This window comes from Pelmatolapia mariae, linkage group LG14 (assembly GCF_036321145.2).
Source record: "Pelmatolapia mariae isolate MD_Pm_ZW linkage group LG14, Pm_UMD_F_2, whole genome shotgun sequence".
NCBI classification, from domain to species: Eukaryota; Metazoa; Chordata; class Actinopteri; order Cichliformes; family Cichlidae; genus Pelmatolapia; species Pelmatolapia mariae.
Window position 1 is genome coordinate 21651165 of NC_086239.1, and position 19994 is coordinate 21671158.

General features: G+C 40.9%; 1 protein-coding gene across 1 annotated transcript in view; it reads right to left on the reverse strand.

Moving 5' to 3' along the window:
* Positions 1–19994, reverse strand: part of rsrc1 (arginine/serine-rich coiled-coil 1) — a 121020-nt gene that overhangs the window by 12116 nt on the left and 88910 nt on the right. The window contains exon 7 of the mRNA XM_063493407.1: positions 12028–12099. Within this exon, the coding sequence (XP_063349477.1) occupies positions 12028–12099 (72 nt within the window). The remainder of the gene's footprint in view (positions 1–12027; positions 12100–19994) is intronic.

Here is a 19994-nt window from a genome sequence, read left to right on the forward strand (position 1 = left end):
ATTGGTGGTTTCTGAAATACTCAGACCAGCTCTGACGCCAACAACCATGTCACATTCACAGTCATTTAAATCACCTCTCTTCCTCACTCTGATGCTCGTTTGAACTTCAGCAGGTAATCTTAGCCATGTCTACATGCCTATATGCATCAAGTTCCTGCCATGTGATTGGCTGATTATATATTTGTGCTAATATCAAAGTGGTTATTAGTGTTTGTACATGTATGTCATGCAATCCCAGTATCATTCAAAACACTATCATAACTAAAAAAAACGCTTTGAAAAAAGTAGAAAGGTGTTAAATTAATACCCACCCATTAACAATTTTCTGAGAATTCATAATATTAATGAAAAACATCTCAAAAAATATCTCAATCATAAAATACTTACATTTACTTTGGCAATTAAACTTTAATCAGAGAATTAGAGGAGAATGTTTTTTTATTGTTGACATTACACCTTTCCCTCTCGAGGTTGTAACTTTTATTTTGTAAGACAGATCTTTAAAAAATGTGCTAATATGTTAGCTATTTATCTGAAATACCTAATCAAGTCCTGCAGGTTCCTGCTGACTTGACTATGCAATGCTGGTACAAACAAAGTGCAATAACTAAAACCAGGTGAGTGCTTTTCTCTTGTTGTGAGTGTGCGTGTTAGTGAGGGAAAAAAAATAGTGTGAGTGTTAGTCGATGTTCTGAGTCTGGGCAGCATCACAGAATCTCATTAAATAGTGAAGCTTTCACAGGCTGACTGGTGAAATCTTCAAGATCACTGCCACTTTCTCTGCTGTCAGTCCCATATGGGGGGTGGGGGGTGGGGGGGGGGGGATTGGTGGCATTCCTAAAAATTTTGTCTCAATCAGTTTATCACAGAATTTAGGACTATGCTGCTTGTATGGACTTTGCTATTTTGGGGATATTGTCAGCATAGTGTATAAAAGGATTTCCCAAGAAACTTGGCGATGTAGTTAGTGAGGAAAAATGAATTTAAGACCATACTCGGATGAAAACGCATTCAACAAACACTGTATCTCTACTGAATATAGAACAGGAGGTAGACATGTAAATATAATTACATATATATATATATCTATCTATATATATAGATATATATATTACATATATATCTATATATATATATATATATATAGAGAGAGAGAGAGAGAGAGATGAAGGCCTGTATACTTTAAATATATTTCAAATGTTTTTCATTTCGTACTTTTCAGTAACCGTGAGTAGAATAATTGCCAATCCATCTGTGAGTCTCAAGCGCTTTATTAAGCACAGTGCTGTTTTAGTGTGATTAGAAATACAGAGTCCCGCCCTGCCCTTTACCAGAAATAACAAGGATTTGACTGCATTAACTTGATTTTAAACTAGAATGTGTGTGTGCATGTGTGTGTGTGTGTGTGTCGAAAAAAAGTGCAGCGCTCTCCATTTTTCAATCCCAGGCTGGTCAGCAGCTCTTTTATGAACAACTCTATAATTACAGAAACACCAAGCAACTAATTACTTAATTGGAGCAAGGTCTTTAAAATGAAAGTGATGTAATCAGAATCCTGGAAACAGACTCAAACACTGGTACATGACCACATGACCACACACACACACACACACACACACACACACACACACACACACACACACACACGTGACCTACAGTGTTCTTGACATGTAGCCATCAAGCAAGCAGCTCTTTTCCCTTAGTTGAGTTGTAATGGAGTCTCCGTTTGAGTCTGCTGGCTATAGCTCTGTGTGTGTGTGTGTGTGTGTGTGTGTGTGTGTGTGTGTGTGTGTGTGTGTCACAGGAAAAGGGACAGGGTCCTGTTTGTGTGGTCTGCTACAAACTATATTAGTAAAGGTCATGGCAGTGTGTGTATGTGTGTGTGAGTGTGTCTGAGTAGCAATTAATTAGGCAAATGTCCTCCTACCTCCTCCTCTCTTGACCTCAGTTGTAGACTAATAACCTTGGCACTGTGTAGAGCATTACTCTCCTTTATTCCACATTATTGGAGGGAATCATGCAAAATAACTAAACAAAAGTGACATTATCATTTCGAAGTACATCCCAAACCCCTCGCTGTATATGACTCTAATTAGCTAAATTAAAGGAAGGAAATGCATGAATAGATTTCTGACTCTAGTGTCTAGTCAATTCGAGATTTCTATAAACAGATACCTGCATATGACCAATTTTAATTTTACTGAAAGCTTTCTCATTTCTCTTTGTAGTCCGAGTAGTATTTACCAATTCGTGTCTCAGTGGGATTTAGGAACATGCAAGCAAATGGTCTCTTAGCTTTTTAAATTTATCTACATTTATATTCAGACATTTAGACACACACTGTGCAGCAAGTCTTGGCACAGACAGCAGTTATCTGTTGTGTAGATATCCGCTGGATACACTGTAAAACCCACGAAACTGGCCATAGACAGACACAAAAGCGGTCTGTTGTCCTGATTAAGTCAATCCTAAAATGTTTAATACCTGTCAGCTATATAGTGTGAGTAAGGGGTTAGAGAGACAATTCCCCTGTATTATCTACAGTGCACCGAGCCCCATGTCTCACCAGTCTAAAGCTGTCCTGATGCTAATGGGGAAAAATGTCGCTAAATGAGCTACAGGAGCAAGACTATCACCAAACCATGCCACCCTGTTTTTCTCATAGACCAATAATAATAATAATAATAATAATAATGATAATAATAATATGTTCCAGACACCGTCCTGGTGCATGATTGATTATAGCCAATGGCAACTAAAGGGCTTGTCAAAAAATAATGAAAAAACTGTTAAAAATAGGAATTTCAAGAGGTCAGTAAAGCTCCTGTTTCAACTGTTTCATTAAACTATTAAACATAAATGCTGACCTGGCCGGCGCGCATTATTAGCAACTGCCTGATAGCCACATTAGCTTTCTGCTCAGTTAAGGTAGCAGCTATGGCTAATAATAAAATGACAACAAATAATGTAGGAGCTATGTAGCAAAGCTTATGTATGTAATGTTAATTTAAAAGGATAACACAATTATCTGGGCCTAAATTATTTGACCTCTATAAACACTCTCCAGCTGAGTTTATGATCTCAGTCATTGATGGTGTGTTCCTGAATAAGTGGGAATTTCCAAGTTAACAGTCGGAATTTGAATCTGGAATGCCCCCTCAACTCGGAAATAAATAAAAGACAGACAGAAACTGATCAATATTAAAAATGACTGCTGAATTACAAACACAGCCTCTCCCCTCACTAGCAGCTGCAACCTCCCCAGCAACCGCTGAGTTAACAGTCCAATATGGCGACAGTGTTCGTAAACAGCAGTAAAACTGTAAAACTTATGTTTCCTGCCACTGTTGTGTATTTGTAACTCACAAATTAAGCACTGATCAGGCTCTATCAATGAATGTGTTTGCATGCACACCAAAACAAGTATTATGCTGCATTTCCAGTGATACCTGAATGGCTGCTTAATAACCAAAATAAATCCTGTTTTCCCTCGTTTTTTCTTTTTCGGGAATGGCATCACTCCTTACTTCCAACCTCAGAGTTCAGAGGCATCTGAACATTATTTTAGGTTACGCTGAATATAAAATTTTTGAAATTCTATTTTGAAAATCTTGGACATACTATGTTTCAAACTGGTAGATTATCAGTGCATGAAACCACACAAGTGTCATTGACTAATGACTTGTCAATCACAAGTCGCTCGACAGTCATTCAGTTTGACAGTCAGACCTGCCCCTCCTCATCACATCCAGGTTTTCACTCCTCATGAGTTTGTGGGCCGATATTGTTTTAATTAAAAAATTTAATTCATTCTGTAAACCGCAAACAAACTATGTTTCAAAATGGAGAATTACCTGTGGTATGCTCATTAATTAACGACTTATAACTGACCAGCTCCTAGCCAATAAGCAAACAATATCATAGGAAGACCCGCCTCTCCTCATCACAACTGTTCTTTTTTATTGTTTTAAACCAAGATGGCGACTGTGGAAATGCTAATCTCAAAACTTCAAAACGAGAATTCAGAAACCAGCGGATGATGTCACAGCAGCTACATCCATCTTTTATGCCTTTTATGCAAGCAGCTATACAAAAACAGTGGCAGCCTACCTTATCAGCTCTATCAGAAACAAAAACATGATGCCAAGTCACCAGAAGCCCATCACTACATCAGACAACCTAAAAATACAGTTGGGTTTCATATTTTTGCTTAGAAAATGTGCCAGATGTATATCTTAGTTATGTTCATGAATTCTTTGCGCTACTTCAAAAAACATACAAATAGTGTTGTGATTGATGTTATAGTTTGCATTTTTCTAATCTTTACATATATATATATATTAAAAAACAAACAAACTGATTTTTTCCTGTAGTATTGAAAATTATATCAAGTTTATTCATCAGTTTATTATTACATCACTATTTTGCTGACTATGTTGCTTTCTTTGCAGACAAATATATGCTCGCCCTAAAAACACCTATCACTCACACCCACCGGACTGCCATGACTTCATTCCAGGTATTTCAAAAGCACAATCGCTCACACTACATTTATAAAATGATACGCCCACAGCCACATATTAGAGCTTCCCTAAACAGAACACACAAGCACACTTAAGTGACCTCTGATGTCAATGACAAACCTTGCAGGAGCAACCAAATGTCCACAGCCACCCAGGATGCCAGCATTTTGACCGGTAGGGTGTGACTAATCACAGCACTCTGACCACCCTGTTAGACTGTGTGTGATCATGTCCAGACATACACTTGTACGTGTGTGTGTGTGTGTGTGTGTGTGTGTGTGTGTGTGTGTGTGTGTGTGTGTGTGTGTGTGTGTGTGTGTGTGTGTGTGTGCGCGCTGAGAAGTCGTTTTCACATACTAGGAATGTTATTAGTTATGGGGTCAAACTGCTGGTGTAATGCTAACCCAGTGTTCTTATACCTGGGCCAAAATGTTCATATCACTTCTCATTTTTTAATCAAACTGTGTAAAATTACTCTTAATCACCAAAATCATTTGCAGGATCCTGATTAAATATGTGAGTGTTACGCCAGTTTTTAATTTTAATTTAATCAAGAAAGAAGTCCACATTAAGTGTCTTAATTTTCAACAAATTTTCCCAAAGCTGTCATTAATCTAAATGGAAAGGAGAGGAAATCTGGAATAAATATCAAGCCTGTGACTCAATGCAAAGTTGCTGAACGTACATTGGTTTACTGGCAGCGGGTTAATTGATAAGGGTGACCCGAGAAACGATTACCAATCACGGAGGGCAGCAGGGTGCTGTCAATCATCTGTCTGCCTGACCTGAATGAACAGAGGATGGAAGCCTGCATGGTCAATTTCTGTCGTAATCTAGCCTACGGCAGAGACAGCCCGGCCGCTATCGAGTCAAACATGTCATTCCATAGATATCCTTATAGAAATGATTAGGTTGTAGGCTCCATAGCTGCCATTTAACAGCCACACTGGGCGGCATCAGCATCCCATTACCCTGGGACAACAAGGGGTCAAACGGGGTTAGCAGAATTCGGCATTCACCTCCACACCTCTCCGGCGACCAGCAGCGCTTAGGACAGGCGGGTCACCTAATCACCTTCCTGAGCCACTGCTCAGCGAAAAATGGGGGGAGCGAGAGGTAGATGGAGGTGGGAGGGGGGGGGAGGGGAAAAAAATCAACTTTAAATTTGCAGTGATGAAAAATCAATAAAGCAGTAATTGCTTGGCTTATCACCATGTAATGAAACAAATTGGGAGGAGAAGGAAGGCAAGGAGAGGGCTGGCTTGCATGCTGCACGCCAGGGCTTTTTTGGCTGCAGAGTGTGGAGCTCAGAGTAGAACGGGAGAAAGAAAGAGAGAGAGAGGAGACGGGTTTGGGCTTCAGTGGGCCAAGGCAAGGAAAAAAGGTCTCCTCGTGATAATTAAATCTTCTCACACTGATTTTCTGCCAAATTTATTTCCCCGGGGACCATAACTCTGATTCAGTGCTTACAAGCCTTGCATAACTAATCATTTCAACGTGGGGGGAACCACAAACCTGAATGAATAGGGAGGAGAGAGGAGCAAATAAAAGAGATGGCTGGAGTGAGGCACTGTAGCACTATTCATCTCCAAATCAATCATTATTTAGGCAGGATAAAAAAAATAAAAAGTGGAACATTCTTCTGTAGGACAGTGTTTGAAAAAGACCTTTAAAGTGAAGGTGTAATTGATTGTCAATATGCTCTCTTTTTCCACTTTCAATGTGGCGCTATACTGGCAGAAAACATCCTTTAATTCCTGGAACAAATGGAGCCCATGAAGCCAATGAAGTGTCGGTTCAATATTCCTCTGACTGTTCCTGGCATGATTGTGTTGAACATAATAACACAACAAATAAGGCCATTTATCTGAAGTAACGACAGGAGATGAGGCTAACTCCGCTGATCAATACCGAATCGATACAAACCAGATTTTCTTACATCAAAATCACTGAGATGGATCTTCCTTCAGTGCAAAGTGCACAAGAGCAATACAGCGCCTCCCTCGAGTCCTCGGGTAGATCATATAGCCGGTGGAAAGAACACAGGTTAAAAAAAAAATTACAAATAAAGTATGATGTCTACTCTGAGGGAGAATGCTAGGAACTATAATTATAGCCTGGCAAAATTCCTCCTATCGGATCCTTATGTTGTAGTTAATACGATAAGATCACGGACACCAGATCACTCGTGTTTACCAGCAGTTGAATTTCACCGCTTGTCCTTCAAGTGACGCTGCTCGGTGAGGTAGCGTGGCACGCCACACCACACCACGGCACCGGTAATTAAAACATTTAAAGCAGAGGCAGCCCCCCATGCACCGAGGGTGTGATATGGGGGTCACGCGCCTGTAGATTCTAATTTGCGCGCCATTTGTATTCATGACAGGCACGTGCTAAATATTTAACAGCAGCCTGGCAGGAGTTTTGTATTGTTAGGCTTTCCAGGTCAAATAATTTGATTTCAAGGCAGATTACATTAAGCGTCAATGTCCAAGCCACCACTCTCACTTGCCTCTCATTTCCTGTCTTTTATTACAGCCGAGATAGGCCAGAACTGAAGGGATATGGCTTTGGATTATACAAGAGCTTGTTATCCATGGATTAGTTATTATTTTCAATTAGAAAAAGGGATCACATCATTTATTATGGACACCCACACCAGTGCTGCATGAAGAGGTTTGCATGCAGAGTTGAAATTTTAGCTGACTGCCAAATTGTTTAGGATGGTATGTAATCATACCTAAAAAGAGAGATATTATATCAGACAAATTACAGTGAAGGCATATTCACCCTTAATGATTCGGTTATATTGATTGTCCTTGACTGAGGTATCCTTCAGTTAGAAAGGCTGTTTATTCTCATTCACTCTTTTTTTTCTATATGTAGAACAAGTAAGACAGGAAACCAAATCCAGACATTTTCTGTTTCAACCGAGGCCCTGTGGTGATTGACAACAGAGCTAGTTAAATGGTGATGAGGCGTTAATGGATGCTGGGTCGAGGGAGGGTTGGGGCTGGAGCGGGGGGGCTGTGGTTGAATATTTAATGGTCATATAATTCCTGAACGCAGACACACTCACAGACAGGTACACACCCAACTCGTGACCTGTCCTACACACAGCGTAATTAGGGAAACAGTCCTTTCGTTTAACTGCCAAAAGAGCAAACGGTAGGTATATATTCCCCTAATGATATGGGTTAAAGAGCTATTATACGTCTCATTAAAATATATGATCTCCCAATCTGGTGGTGGATTGAGGTAATGGGGAAAGTGCAGGTTCGGGGCTAAAATACCATCTGCAGGCTATAGGCTAGTGTCCAATCCACAATTACATAAATGTTGAAGAATGGCTGCGCGAATGAAAAAATGTTTCTATCAGAGCTTGATAAAAAGACACGCACGACCCAGATTTCACGAGACAATAGTGTTGAGAGTGCGCTGTTTTTGGAGGCTTTTCAAACAGCATGTCAGTCTGAACGAATTAATCGGGGTCACTGAGAATTTGACACAAATTTTAATGTCAGCTAGTCAATGTGTTACCTCTTTTTTTGGTTACACAAAAGCAAGAGCTGACATAACATCTTAATTAAACCTAATGAGGCTAGGTATAATGAAAAACATTACTGCAATGGAGGCTTTCTCATTATGTTTTAAGCACACCATCAAAGTTTTCCAGATCGGAGCATACACCTGCAGAGACCGTGCCTGAAACTGAACAGTTTATGCTGTTTAGCAGAAGCTATGCAGATTTAAACAGAGATATGTATTTGAAATAAACTATAAATACAGTACTGCGCAAAGGTCTTTAGCGATCCCTCATTTCTTTATATTTTGCCAGGAAAATGAAAAATCCGGGCAGAAAACGAACTGAAACATGAAAACATACATGGAAATGCATATAATGCATAAACAGAGCTTGTACAATATTTGGTAAGACCACCTTTATTCTTCAACATAGCCTGAACTCTCTTAGGCAAGCTGTTTTGCAATTTTTGGAAGGTCACTCAAACCTCTTCTTTGGCTGCCGTTCTCTGTCAGGACGATCTCACACTGCTTCAGTAACGCTGAGGTCTGGGCACTGACGAGACCAATCCATGTCTGATAGAGTTGTGTTGTGTGTTTCTATCCAGGGATGCTTTTACTGCAATGGCGGCGTGTTTGGGATCACTGTCATGCTAAAATACTTAACAGATGGTACTGCATGGTGGTTCAAAACCTGATGGTACTTCCATCAATATTGACTAGCTCCCCAACAGCACTGGCTAAAATGACGCCCCAAACCATGAGCCTTCACTGTGTTTTACTCCCGACTACAATTTGAACCAAAAATTTCTAATTTGGATTCATTTTACCGCAAGACCTGTTGCCACTGACTTTCAACTTGGCATACCTCAAACATCTCTTCCTCTTTCCCTTCCTTAAGCATAGCTACTTGTCAGCAACCCTTCTACTAATAACAAAATCCCTAAACATACCATTTAAAAACTGGTTGTTTGCCCTTAATATCCGCAGATATTACTATTGGGAATATGATTTAAAATTGACATATTCAAAAAATAATTTAAATATGCAAATCATAATAACTATATTTTACACTTCTACACATTTGATTTTATCTCATTTGATCTACCCGTGAACATTGGTATGAATGAATTACTAGATAGAGTTTTGTCAGTGTTGTTTGTAGTGAAAGACATTTCCAGTAAATTACAACAGGCACACAGCAGTGTAACAGGTACACCCGGTGTAAAGACCTCACGGAAAGACGGACAAGTTTTGAAAAGATTCATAATGGCTGTAATTTAACATACTGTCCAGCCGGACATATAGTTCTACTACACAGGCTGACTCTGGTTATAGAAGTGCCAGCTGATAGTACAGTCCACACACACACACACACACACACACACACACACACACACACACACACACATACGTACACACAAACACACCGAACAGTCAGTCCATCTTATTATAGCTGGACTCACCACGCTAGCTAAAAGCCCCCTGGGCAAACAAACAGCATCTCTCAGCTTTAATAGCCTAAACAAGGCATGCAACTAACAAAGGAATCATCCACCCCTCTCATTCTCACACCCTTTCATATCATATGTTTCCTTTTTCAACCGCTAGCATCATCTGGCTGCCCTTAACCAGAGAGCCAAACACTCCTTTTAAGTGGAAACTACTTTGTTAACTGATGACCACAGGGCCAGTTATTGATCCTCTCCTTCCTCTCTGTCAGTAAACCCTGCTGATAAAAACCCCTCTCTTCTCTCAGGGCTCCGCAGTATGCAGCCACAGTTCGCTACAATAATAGCTTGCATATCATAGCATCCACATGAATCAGATCTCGATGGTTTCGATTAGGGCTAAACTAACTCAAACACATTGCCAGTCTAGGATGTGAATCTATTTATGAACGAGGAGTGTAGGTGGTAGTGTTCTTCACTTCTCCCCTCCATTCTGTTTAAACGGTTTTCTCATTTCAGTTGACTTAGCGGTTCAAGTGTAAACTTTCTAGTTGTGTTGACCTCTGAGAGCCCCTGCAGGGAATCAGGAGAACTTTGGTGATCTGCTGTTTAGCAGCATCAGTGGCCCACCTCCATTTTTCAATGTGCTGGAAGGAAAGGCAGAAAAAGATGGAGCTAGCCGACACCGCTTGTGCATACGTGCTTGTGTGTATTTGTGACGGCGGCTCCTATTGGTGCCGAGACAAGGGCGAGTCGTCAGGGCCACTTTGTCGTGACTCTGATCTCACTTCTTGTGTCCCTGTGCAGGGGGAAACGAATAAAATGATCATCCTCCAAGGCAGTGCCTGTTCAGTATGCTGTACTGCACCGCTCCACTACAGTCGAGCACAACACCTTCTTTTTTTTTCTCCACGCAAAAAGAACAGTTGGAGTGAGGGTAGAGGGAGCTTTGAGCAAAGGGGAGAACGAGTCAACTGATTCTAAAAAGAGGCAACGGTGCAGTGTGAACTTTGCTTAAGAAAGCTATTTGACTGGGAGCCTTGATCTGTTGCCCCAAGCAAGACACTTAGTCACCACTTTGGCAATGCATCCACACAGAGATGTGAAAAAACAGAAAGAAAGACACAGAAAGAGAGCTGGAGGTGCAGGTGATGAGGGCAAATGGAGACAAGGAAAGGAAAGGAATGAAAAGGAAAGGATAGGAAAGGAAAGGTAGAGACAGTGCACTAGACCAGAAAAAAAAGAGTAATATGAACATGAAAAAAGAGACGCTGAATAAAACAAACAAACAAAAACAAAAAAAGGACAAAAACATTGTGCAATACAGAGGAGGAAGGAATCAATTCCTCCCACTACTGGGCGACTAAAGTAAGAGTGCAGGGCTAATTAGTTTCTGATGGCTGGACTTTCATTTGGCTAAAAGGTCAGCTAACTTTAAAGGTCACACTGCCATGCATCCTTGACGTAAACAAAAAAAATTATACAAGAAGAAAAGTGGGAGAGTCCAGAAATATAAAACATCAGAAAAAAGAAATGACACGACTACACAAGTCTGTGTGTGCATGTACACATAAACATACACAGTTTGTTGATAACATTTGATATTCTCATTTATATCGTGCTGGTCAGAAAGGGACCAGGGTCATTATTCTATCTAAGGACTTTTATTAGTGTTAGCACATCCACTGCAAATTACTCTTGACTTAATTTGAATGTGTATTGAGATAATGTGTGGGTCTGTGAGTGTGTGTGTGTGTCTGCTTGTCCTTTGCTGGTGGTAGTGGGGGTTTTGGGATAGATTTATTGCCTGTAATGCTGTGTGTATTTCTACTTTTCTACCAGCGTTTTTCATGTAAATTACAGCTGTCCTAATAAAAACTAATCAGCAGCTCAGAATCCATGTTTTGCAAAGTATAGATGGTGTGTGAAAGCATAAGACGGGTTGCTGATCTGTTAATGTAAACACATTAGATGAGTAACACTGTAAAATCCCCAATTCTGCAGAGCGCGGAGGGATTTCTTGCTATAAGAATGAGCACTATATTTCCTGCTCTTTCACTTCATAGCATTTCAAGTGTTTGCTTTTTTTACGTGCCACTAAGCTTTACAAAATATGTCTGAACACACATGCAACAATTTTGCCTTTTTGTTGTTTACCAGTTACACCTGATCCTGCTGATTTTAGACAAACGTGTAGAAACTGAAGTTGAGCAACAGATGTCTTACAGCCCACAATTTTGTCTGTTTTTTGTTTCATGTTTACCACTCCTCAAAATTAATATTGATGGCTCTTAATAGAGAACAAAATATGAACAAAGATTACTAGTAATATAATTAGAATGAACTATTTTATTATTTCCACTGCTCAATCTTGCCGACGTCTCTAATTTTGCAGTTTTGCTATAGTTAATGGTTCAGGCTTTGATTTTTTTTCTATTTTTCTTTGAACTTGCCTTGCCAAATTAAAACTGGTTTGGTATTGGTGCCGATATTAACGTGAACACAAAAGCACACAAACTCTTTTCACTCACCTTCTTCTAGCTTCTTCCGGGCCTCCTCCTCTCTTTTGGCAACTTTGGCCTTCAGGACTTCATCAGTCTTAGCTGAAAGGAAAGACGTATATCATTTTAATAATCAATTAAACAATTAATAATAATATTAAAGGTATATGATCATTTTGTGTCCTGTAAAAAAATAGAAATAAATTCAGTCCAAACCCCTTTTTTCAAATAAATCTGAGCACCTCTAAAATAAATACATCTCTTTGTGGCCTTTTTTCTGTATTTTGAAACAAACGTGCTCATCGGAGAGGAAATGCAGGCAATTTTCACAGAATTCGTCACTGAATAAACAGTATGCCTGGAAATACACAAAATATGAATGATGCCTTATCCTCCTCTCCATATCAGGCAGCACCCCTTCACTGCTTTCCCTTTATGCTGCTGTAAAAGTCAGCATTTCTTCCTGAGAGGTGTTTATCGTCTTGGTATAATGAAAAGCTTAAGAGAAAGTGAGGCAGCGGGAGTAAACACTCGTCAGGGCATTTTACGCATGTCTCATCATGAATCGTGTTGTCTCCGCTCCCTTTTCCGCCACCTTTTCCCCCTGAATAATCAAGATGTTAAGCCACATTAAAGAATATAATGCCGTGTATGGCAGGACTATCAATACTGCCTCTAAATTAATTACATTTCCGTTGCGGCGCATCATTTATTTTGCAGCGTTAGGGCCTCAGCGGAGCCATTCGCCTTTATTGCTATCTCACTTGGTTGATGAGTGAGCTATGTAAAATTGAGTCTCCAATATCATTACACTTAATGAGTTTAAACTTTGAGAAAAAAAAGGAAAAAAAAGAGGGAGAGAAACAGAAGAAGAGAGTGAGTCGACGAGAGGGAAGGGGGAGGAAGAGAATGAGAGCGCTGCACTGTTTTTGGGGAAGTTAATACAATATAAGAGTGGGTGTAAGTGTTTGTGAGCGCTTACAGCATGTTTGTGTCAGGGCACAGCTGTGGGTGTCCAAATGTGGTTTATTGTACTGCTCGAGGTGTCTGCATATGCATGTGTGCTCAGCGCACGCTTCTCATTTTGTGCCTGACTTTGTGTATTAGTTAGACTGCAAGTAAATATGTTACATAAAAATACAATACATAGGCCCGTGTACGTGTCTGTGTGTGTTTGGATGCAGGAGGCCATGGGTTGTGCCAGTCTCTCTGTGACTGCGCTGCTGTTTTTGTTCAGTAATTGGCGTAGACAAAGAACCCGTCACACTGCTGTTACGGCTGGTTAAGTCTGGAGGTTCCGCATCTTTACTAACAATGACTCTACATGGATGACTGAACCCTCCACTACCTCCCTCAGCTATGGCGGGTGCATGTATGTGTATGCGCATGGGAGCAAGCCTAACCAAATCAACAACAGCCAATCTATTTCTCTTAGCAAACACAGTCATAATTTAGTAAGTTTGTGTCTGTGTGAATGTGCCAAATGAAAAAAAGAGAGGGGGAAAAAAAGACGATGTGCAACATCCTTCACAAGTTTGCTTGCCTGTGTGCACAGATGTGCATGCGTGTGTTTTTGTATGTGTGTGTGAACTCCTCTGTGTTCTTCAGTTCACTCTTTGCTCGGGGCTACCGAGAGGCAGGTAGGAGACAGAGAGGTATTGGTGGTGTGATGGAGTGGAAGGGAGACGGGGAGAAAGAGGAGGGAAAAAAGGGAGAGGGAGATCGGCAGATATACGGGGGCCATGTACGATAAAGGAGGAACTAAAACAGCACGGGAAACAGACAAACAAGCAAAAATAAGAGGCAAAGCTTCGCCTCTGTGCACACAAACGTGTACACAAAACAACAGGAGTGATTTGTCGCCTCTTTTTCTTTGCATGTTTATCCTCCACCTCTATCCCTTCATCCCTCCCCCAATAGGTTCTCTTATCCTCTTGCTCGCTTCTCTCCTTCTGTTTTGCCCTATCCCACCCCTCCTCGTTTTTAATGCTTTCTCTTCCTTCTCTTGCTCATCTCTCCAGTACACTGCGCCTGGGGGCGATAGCAGAAAATCAAACTGTTTATCCATCTCTCATCAGTGCACTGCCTCACGGGGCTCCTGCCCCCTCAAAACAATGAAAGTAGGCCTGAGCGCTGAGCCAGGGATATGATTTAATTACATCAATAAGTAGCTCTGCTTTAAAAAAAAAAGATTAACTACAGAAAAATACATTAAAGCAACATACTTTGCTGCACTAGCATGAAAAGCCTGTTAACATTACAGGTGCAAAACGCATGTAAAATGAATTAACGTACATAGGCGCATCTGCGCGTAGATGTTGCTTATTGGAAGTATCTTTCTCGGCAACTTAGCGGCTCCAGTTCATTGTCGGATAATTCTGTGATGGACTTTTATTAAAGCAGGTAATAAACGGCCGGCTGTTGGGAGAGGAGAGGCCTTTCACTTCATTTAGACTTCGTTCAGTCTTGGCTGCAGGGGTGGAGGGAAAAAGGAGGGAAGGCAGCGGGAAGGGGCGGAGAGTGTCAGTGAAATCGCATTGTGATTATGAGTGTAATTGCAGCTCAGGGGCCCAGGGGCTATGTAGCTGTGATGGCGCTGGAAGATGTTTTATGCGCGGCAACAGAAAGGAAGAAAGTGTGAAAGAGAGAAGGCAGGAGAGTGGGAGGTAGATGGAGGATGCCAGGATGGATCTTTTTTTTTCTTCTTTTTTTTTTTTAAACCCTCTTCTATCTCTTTCCTCCTCCCTACTTTTTCTTTTTTCTTCTCTTCCTCCCCCAACATTTTCCTTCACTCCTCTCTTTACTATTCTCTTCTTTTCTCCCCTCTTCTGTTCTCCTCCCTTGGCAGGATTAGCTGGGTCTCGTTAGAGGGGAAATGTAATAATGCTCCCACCAGGTGGAATCGGGCCCGCTCCATTATCAGCCGGGAGATGGATGGGCCGTGTAGGGCCGGCGGGGGCCAAGCGCGCACGCAATTTAGATTCAATAAACTGGCAAAGCAAGACCCCCAATCTGATTTATCTCTTACACGCCGCCAATGCTTGCTGCTACGATGCTGATTCCCTATTACCGCTCAGAGAAGGACTATTCATTGGATGTAAGGCACGGCAGTCAGAGAGCCTTGTCGGGCCCCCGGGACGGCAGCAAAACAGATACAGCAGAGGGTTAATACGTTTACACACAGATAAGCAATTAAATCTAAGGCTGAGGTGAGTTATAGAGTTATTAAGGAGGGATGGGGAGCAGAGGGGGTGGAGGTGGCGGTTATTCAACGCAAGAGTATGCTAGCTTGGGCCTTAGGCCGCGTGCAGTAAGTGAGCATTAAAAGTGAGAAAGGCTAGCATATTATAGAGTTCGTGGGGTGAAGGAACAACAAAAGAGCAGCAGTCTGCCCACATTGTTCGATAAACTCAATACAACACTTACAAACTAGCGTGCAGAAGACAGAGTTCATAACTCTGCTCAGACTCTGTGTATTTGTGCAAGTTTATGAGTGAGTTTATGTATGCAAGTGCATGTCTTCAAGTGTAAGTGGGAATGTGTTGGTGGAATAGGCATATTCATATCCACTGCGTACCTGGCTGCGAGTATGCAGAGCATCACATTTGACTATCTGTGTTTGTGTGTGTGTGTGTGAGAGAGAATGTGCGTGCAAACGCTGTAGTGGTGTTTCAGTGTTGGAAGTGGTGGGTGTCATTCTGTCCAGCCGCCAATCAAAGTGAATCTGAATGTCAGCAGCAGAGGGGGCGTGATAAATCAGCCTCACACCCAACGACAAACAGAATATTAGAGGCAGCGCGGCGCCATTGGAAAAATGTCCCTTCCAATCAGCCGAGCACTTTACAGTGAAGCTCGGCAGCTGGGCCTCCAACCAACACAGCACACTGAAGAGACAGCTAAGACAATAAATAAATAAATAATACACAGACAGGCTGGAGGACAGGCAGACAGACACGTTGACACACTGACGGATAACGGCACTGACAGGCAGAAAGGCGAGAATAAGAAACTTAAGAAAACAATGGGGATGGCAAACAGACATGTGGCATACCGGCAGATGCATAACAGGCCGGGCAGGCATGGAAGACAAGACAGACGGGACAGACCGACATGCTAATCAGTGGAGAACAGTATACTGTTACATTTAAAAATACAAAGCATATTAGTGTTAGAGCTACTTCTGTTTTGGAATTACTGTATTAGGACCACTTTATCGTTAAATCTGTAACAGCTTGGAAAACCCAAATAGCTGTGTAGCTAATGTAGCTTGTTACAAAGTCAGATCACCATTTGATGAGGAAGAAATATTTTGGAGGCTTTGGAGGAAGAATTCAAACACCACAAAAAAGAGACGATATTTCAGTTTAATACCAAAGCCTCACTGGGCTGACATTTCACAAAAGGCAAGAGAGAGAACTTTTGAACTTTTCTCTAACTGTTAAAAAAATATGAATTCAGGAAATACTAAGAAAAAGCCTGTAACACATGACACATGAGGACGAAGAAAAAAAACAGACTTTGGCTATCTATGAGACATCTATCTGAAGGAGCAATGTGATTATGCACTGCAGGTTTGGAGGTGAGAGTGATCATGGGAAGACGCAATATCCCGAGCGACCACTAGGTGGCACAGTCCACAGTCAACACAGGCAGAATGCTTTATCCAGGCCTGGATTTTATGTGCATGTCTGAGTTGACATGCAGGTGCCTGTGGGTCTATCAAAACCAGCTCACTTAGACCTCATAGCTGTAAACTGTAATTTGATATGATTGGATGGGCAGAGATGAAACGATACTACATAAAGTCATTTAAATATTTAACACCAGAACGCATGAAATTATACAAGGGGGAGGTTTTACTACGGCAACAGATAATTTTTGGTATTTGGGCCTTGAAAAAGGCCTTCAGGTCACAATAACGTGAACAAAATCGTAATCAATTCACAAAATTCCTGTTTATGAATGAGTGCGACTCAATCAGATGTCTCTAAAAGCCATTCGAGAACAAATCTTTTAGGCACTGAACTTCGATGATCTTTATCACAAGCTTCTCTTAGCTTCTGTCGTCAATCTGAATTAATGACGCACATGAAATATTTACAAACTAAACAATTAGAGAACGATATCTTACAAAAAAATCAATGAATTATTCATCTGCAGTCGTCTGAAAAGCTTTTTTTTATTTTGCTGCTATATCGTGATGCTGGGGGGGGGATGCATCAATTAGGTCTTCTGTTCCTGTGGTGTAATGGATGCTTCAGTGAAGAGTTATTGTCTAAATGACGGAGCCAGATGTAAGATGCCGGTTCTGTAATGCTGCCATGTTGTTGTGACAGATTGACATGCTGATCTCTACACTATGAAGTCATAAGGACTATTTGGATCATTCATCTCAGTATGTGAAGAATTTTGACTTTCCCTACTTTTCACAGTGTCAGACTCAACACCCAAAACTCTCCTCCTCCTCCTCTTCTCAACATTTGTTCTTTCATTTTTTAAAAACAGCCTCTTAACTCCAGACACCTGGGCTCCATGTTTGTATTTTCATTTCAGTGATCACGCTGAGATTGCATCTGTCAAACTCAGAGGAAAGGAATTAAGAGGAGTTTTAGCTAAAGGAAAAACTCTGGATCGAGTTTATATCTTTGCATACTGAGAACAAAAGCTCGAGGGAACTGATATATGCAGTAAATCTCAAAACAAAAAGTCCAACATCTTCCTTTTCACAGCCTATTTCCCAAGATACAGAGTACCCAGGCCAAAACTTTGATCTTTCACACTGCAACCCTTTGTCCACATCACATAGAAAGATTTATTTCAAAGCTGAAATGATTAAAAACAATGATTTTCATCACAAATGAATTACATGGAGTAATTTTTAATGTAAAAATGCCAAAAATTTATTGACTAATAAATGAAAATTATTTGCCTATGCTGACAGATCAGTATACATCAGTGGGGCTTTAACTCCAACAGATCCAGAAACCACGGGATTAAAAAAAAATGTAATAAAACTGCTATTTATCTATGTTATGTGGACTTTATCACAGCTCAGTGTCAGAGCATCGTCTTCCTGAGCAGCAAATAACAGATGACAGTTGCTGTTATGGCACCATGTGTAGCTTCAGATCTTGAATATATTGTTTAGCATTAATGGTGCCTTCACAAATGTGCAAGCTACACAAAGTGTGGACTACTGCACCCCCTTATTAGCATTGATGCTTTGGTTTTAACTGTGTGCTTTTTGCTTTAGCCTCCAAAATGCAATGTGCATCCAGCTATTTTTTTCTGTGCATAGTAGAGTTTAATTTGCATTTGAGAATGCAGTGGGAAGCTGTGTTGAATTATGGTGTTTTTCTGAGTACATGCAGTAATTTCCACTACAGAATCCTGTCTGTTTTTAATGCAGTGCTGCCTGACAGCCTGAAGATCACAACCGTTAGCCTAACACACAACAGTATCTCCAGACTCTCTGAATCGTTCTTTGATATTATGTAGTATAGATGATGAAATCTTCAAATTCTTAAAATTTTTATATTAAGAAACCTTATTCTTAAATAGTTCAACTGTTTGCCGACATGGTCTTTCACAGAATATTGAATCCCTCTCCAATTTTACTTCGCTGATGGCCGATTTATACCCAGTTATGTCACTTACCTGTGGTCACTTAATCTTCTTAGTCGTTTGATTAAGTCAATATTTTACTGGTGCAAAACCGGTCTTTTGCCCCATGAGTCCCAACTTTTTTGAGAGGTATTGAAAAAAAAAAACTAAGTTTCAACATCTCATATGTTGCCTTTTTAATTAAATAACAGTTTTAAATGACAGTGTCACTGCATTCATGAAAAAGGGCTTGAATGAATGTGTGAAAACAGGTGAATGAGATGTGTTGTTTAAAGCCCTTTGAGTGCTCAAGCAGAATGGGAAACCACTATATAAGAACTAGTAGATTTACCAAATTAATTGCACATTTAAAATAATTTATAAGTGAGGCTTAATAATAAGGTTGATCAATACAAACACCATGTTTGCCCCAGTGGGGTCCAGGTCTTATTTCCTTTGGGCAAAATCTTTCACAGGAGGTCTGCCGATGAGCACCGGCTTCATTAAGGCCAGGCGAGGAAATAACAAGGTAAGCAGTGGGGTCTTCCTGATGCATGTGGGTGGCTTGGACCAGTCACCCCACCTTGCCCTTTAGACTCAAGGGTGAAAATGTATATCAGGATTCGCGAGATAACAGGCCCTGGACCCTGGACCAGAAAGGAGAATTGCTGAAAACCTTGGGATGAACAGAGGCCTGCAGCGGTCAGGGAGATCAGAAAGGGACGTTACTCTAAGGACCATACACTGCCACAGGCTGTTCACACACATGCACACATAAACACACCTTAAGGAAAACACACGGCTGGACATGAGACACACACAGAAGTGCCTCATATACACATACAGGCCTTGGGGGGGGGAGGCTAACAACAAAGCCTCTATATGATAGTTACAAGGTCAAACAAAGTTCAACCTTGAAACCTCAGTATGGAAATCTCATATATACATTGCAAATACTTTAAGTGCTTCCGGTGCATACTAAAATATCCCATTTATATGTGTGCCTCTAATATTTAAAATGACAGATTTTGTGGTTTCATAAGAGGGCGGGAATGTCTTTGAGACAAATACAAAAGTTTTGTAATTAAGAACTTTGCACTAAGATGTGTGGGTAAGTGCATAACAGAGGTCTTGAGAGGGCAATCAGACCAATCCATAATGCAGCGATCACACGGTGAAATATTAAGCATCCCGGGGCCTCTGAATGACATCTCACCCTCAACTTCAACCCTGCCACTTCTACAAATGCCATCGTCTCCCCTTTACAGATGTCTAGTTTTTCCTTTCTTCTTCGTCATGTGCTCTCTTCTCCTCTGCGATCTCTCCCTAACCTTTTCCACTCTCCTGCCCCTTTTCTATTTTTTAACCTTTCAACGTATTTGTGCACTTGATTC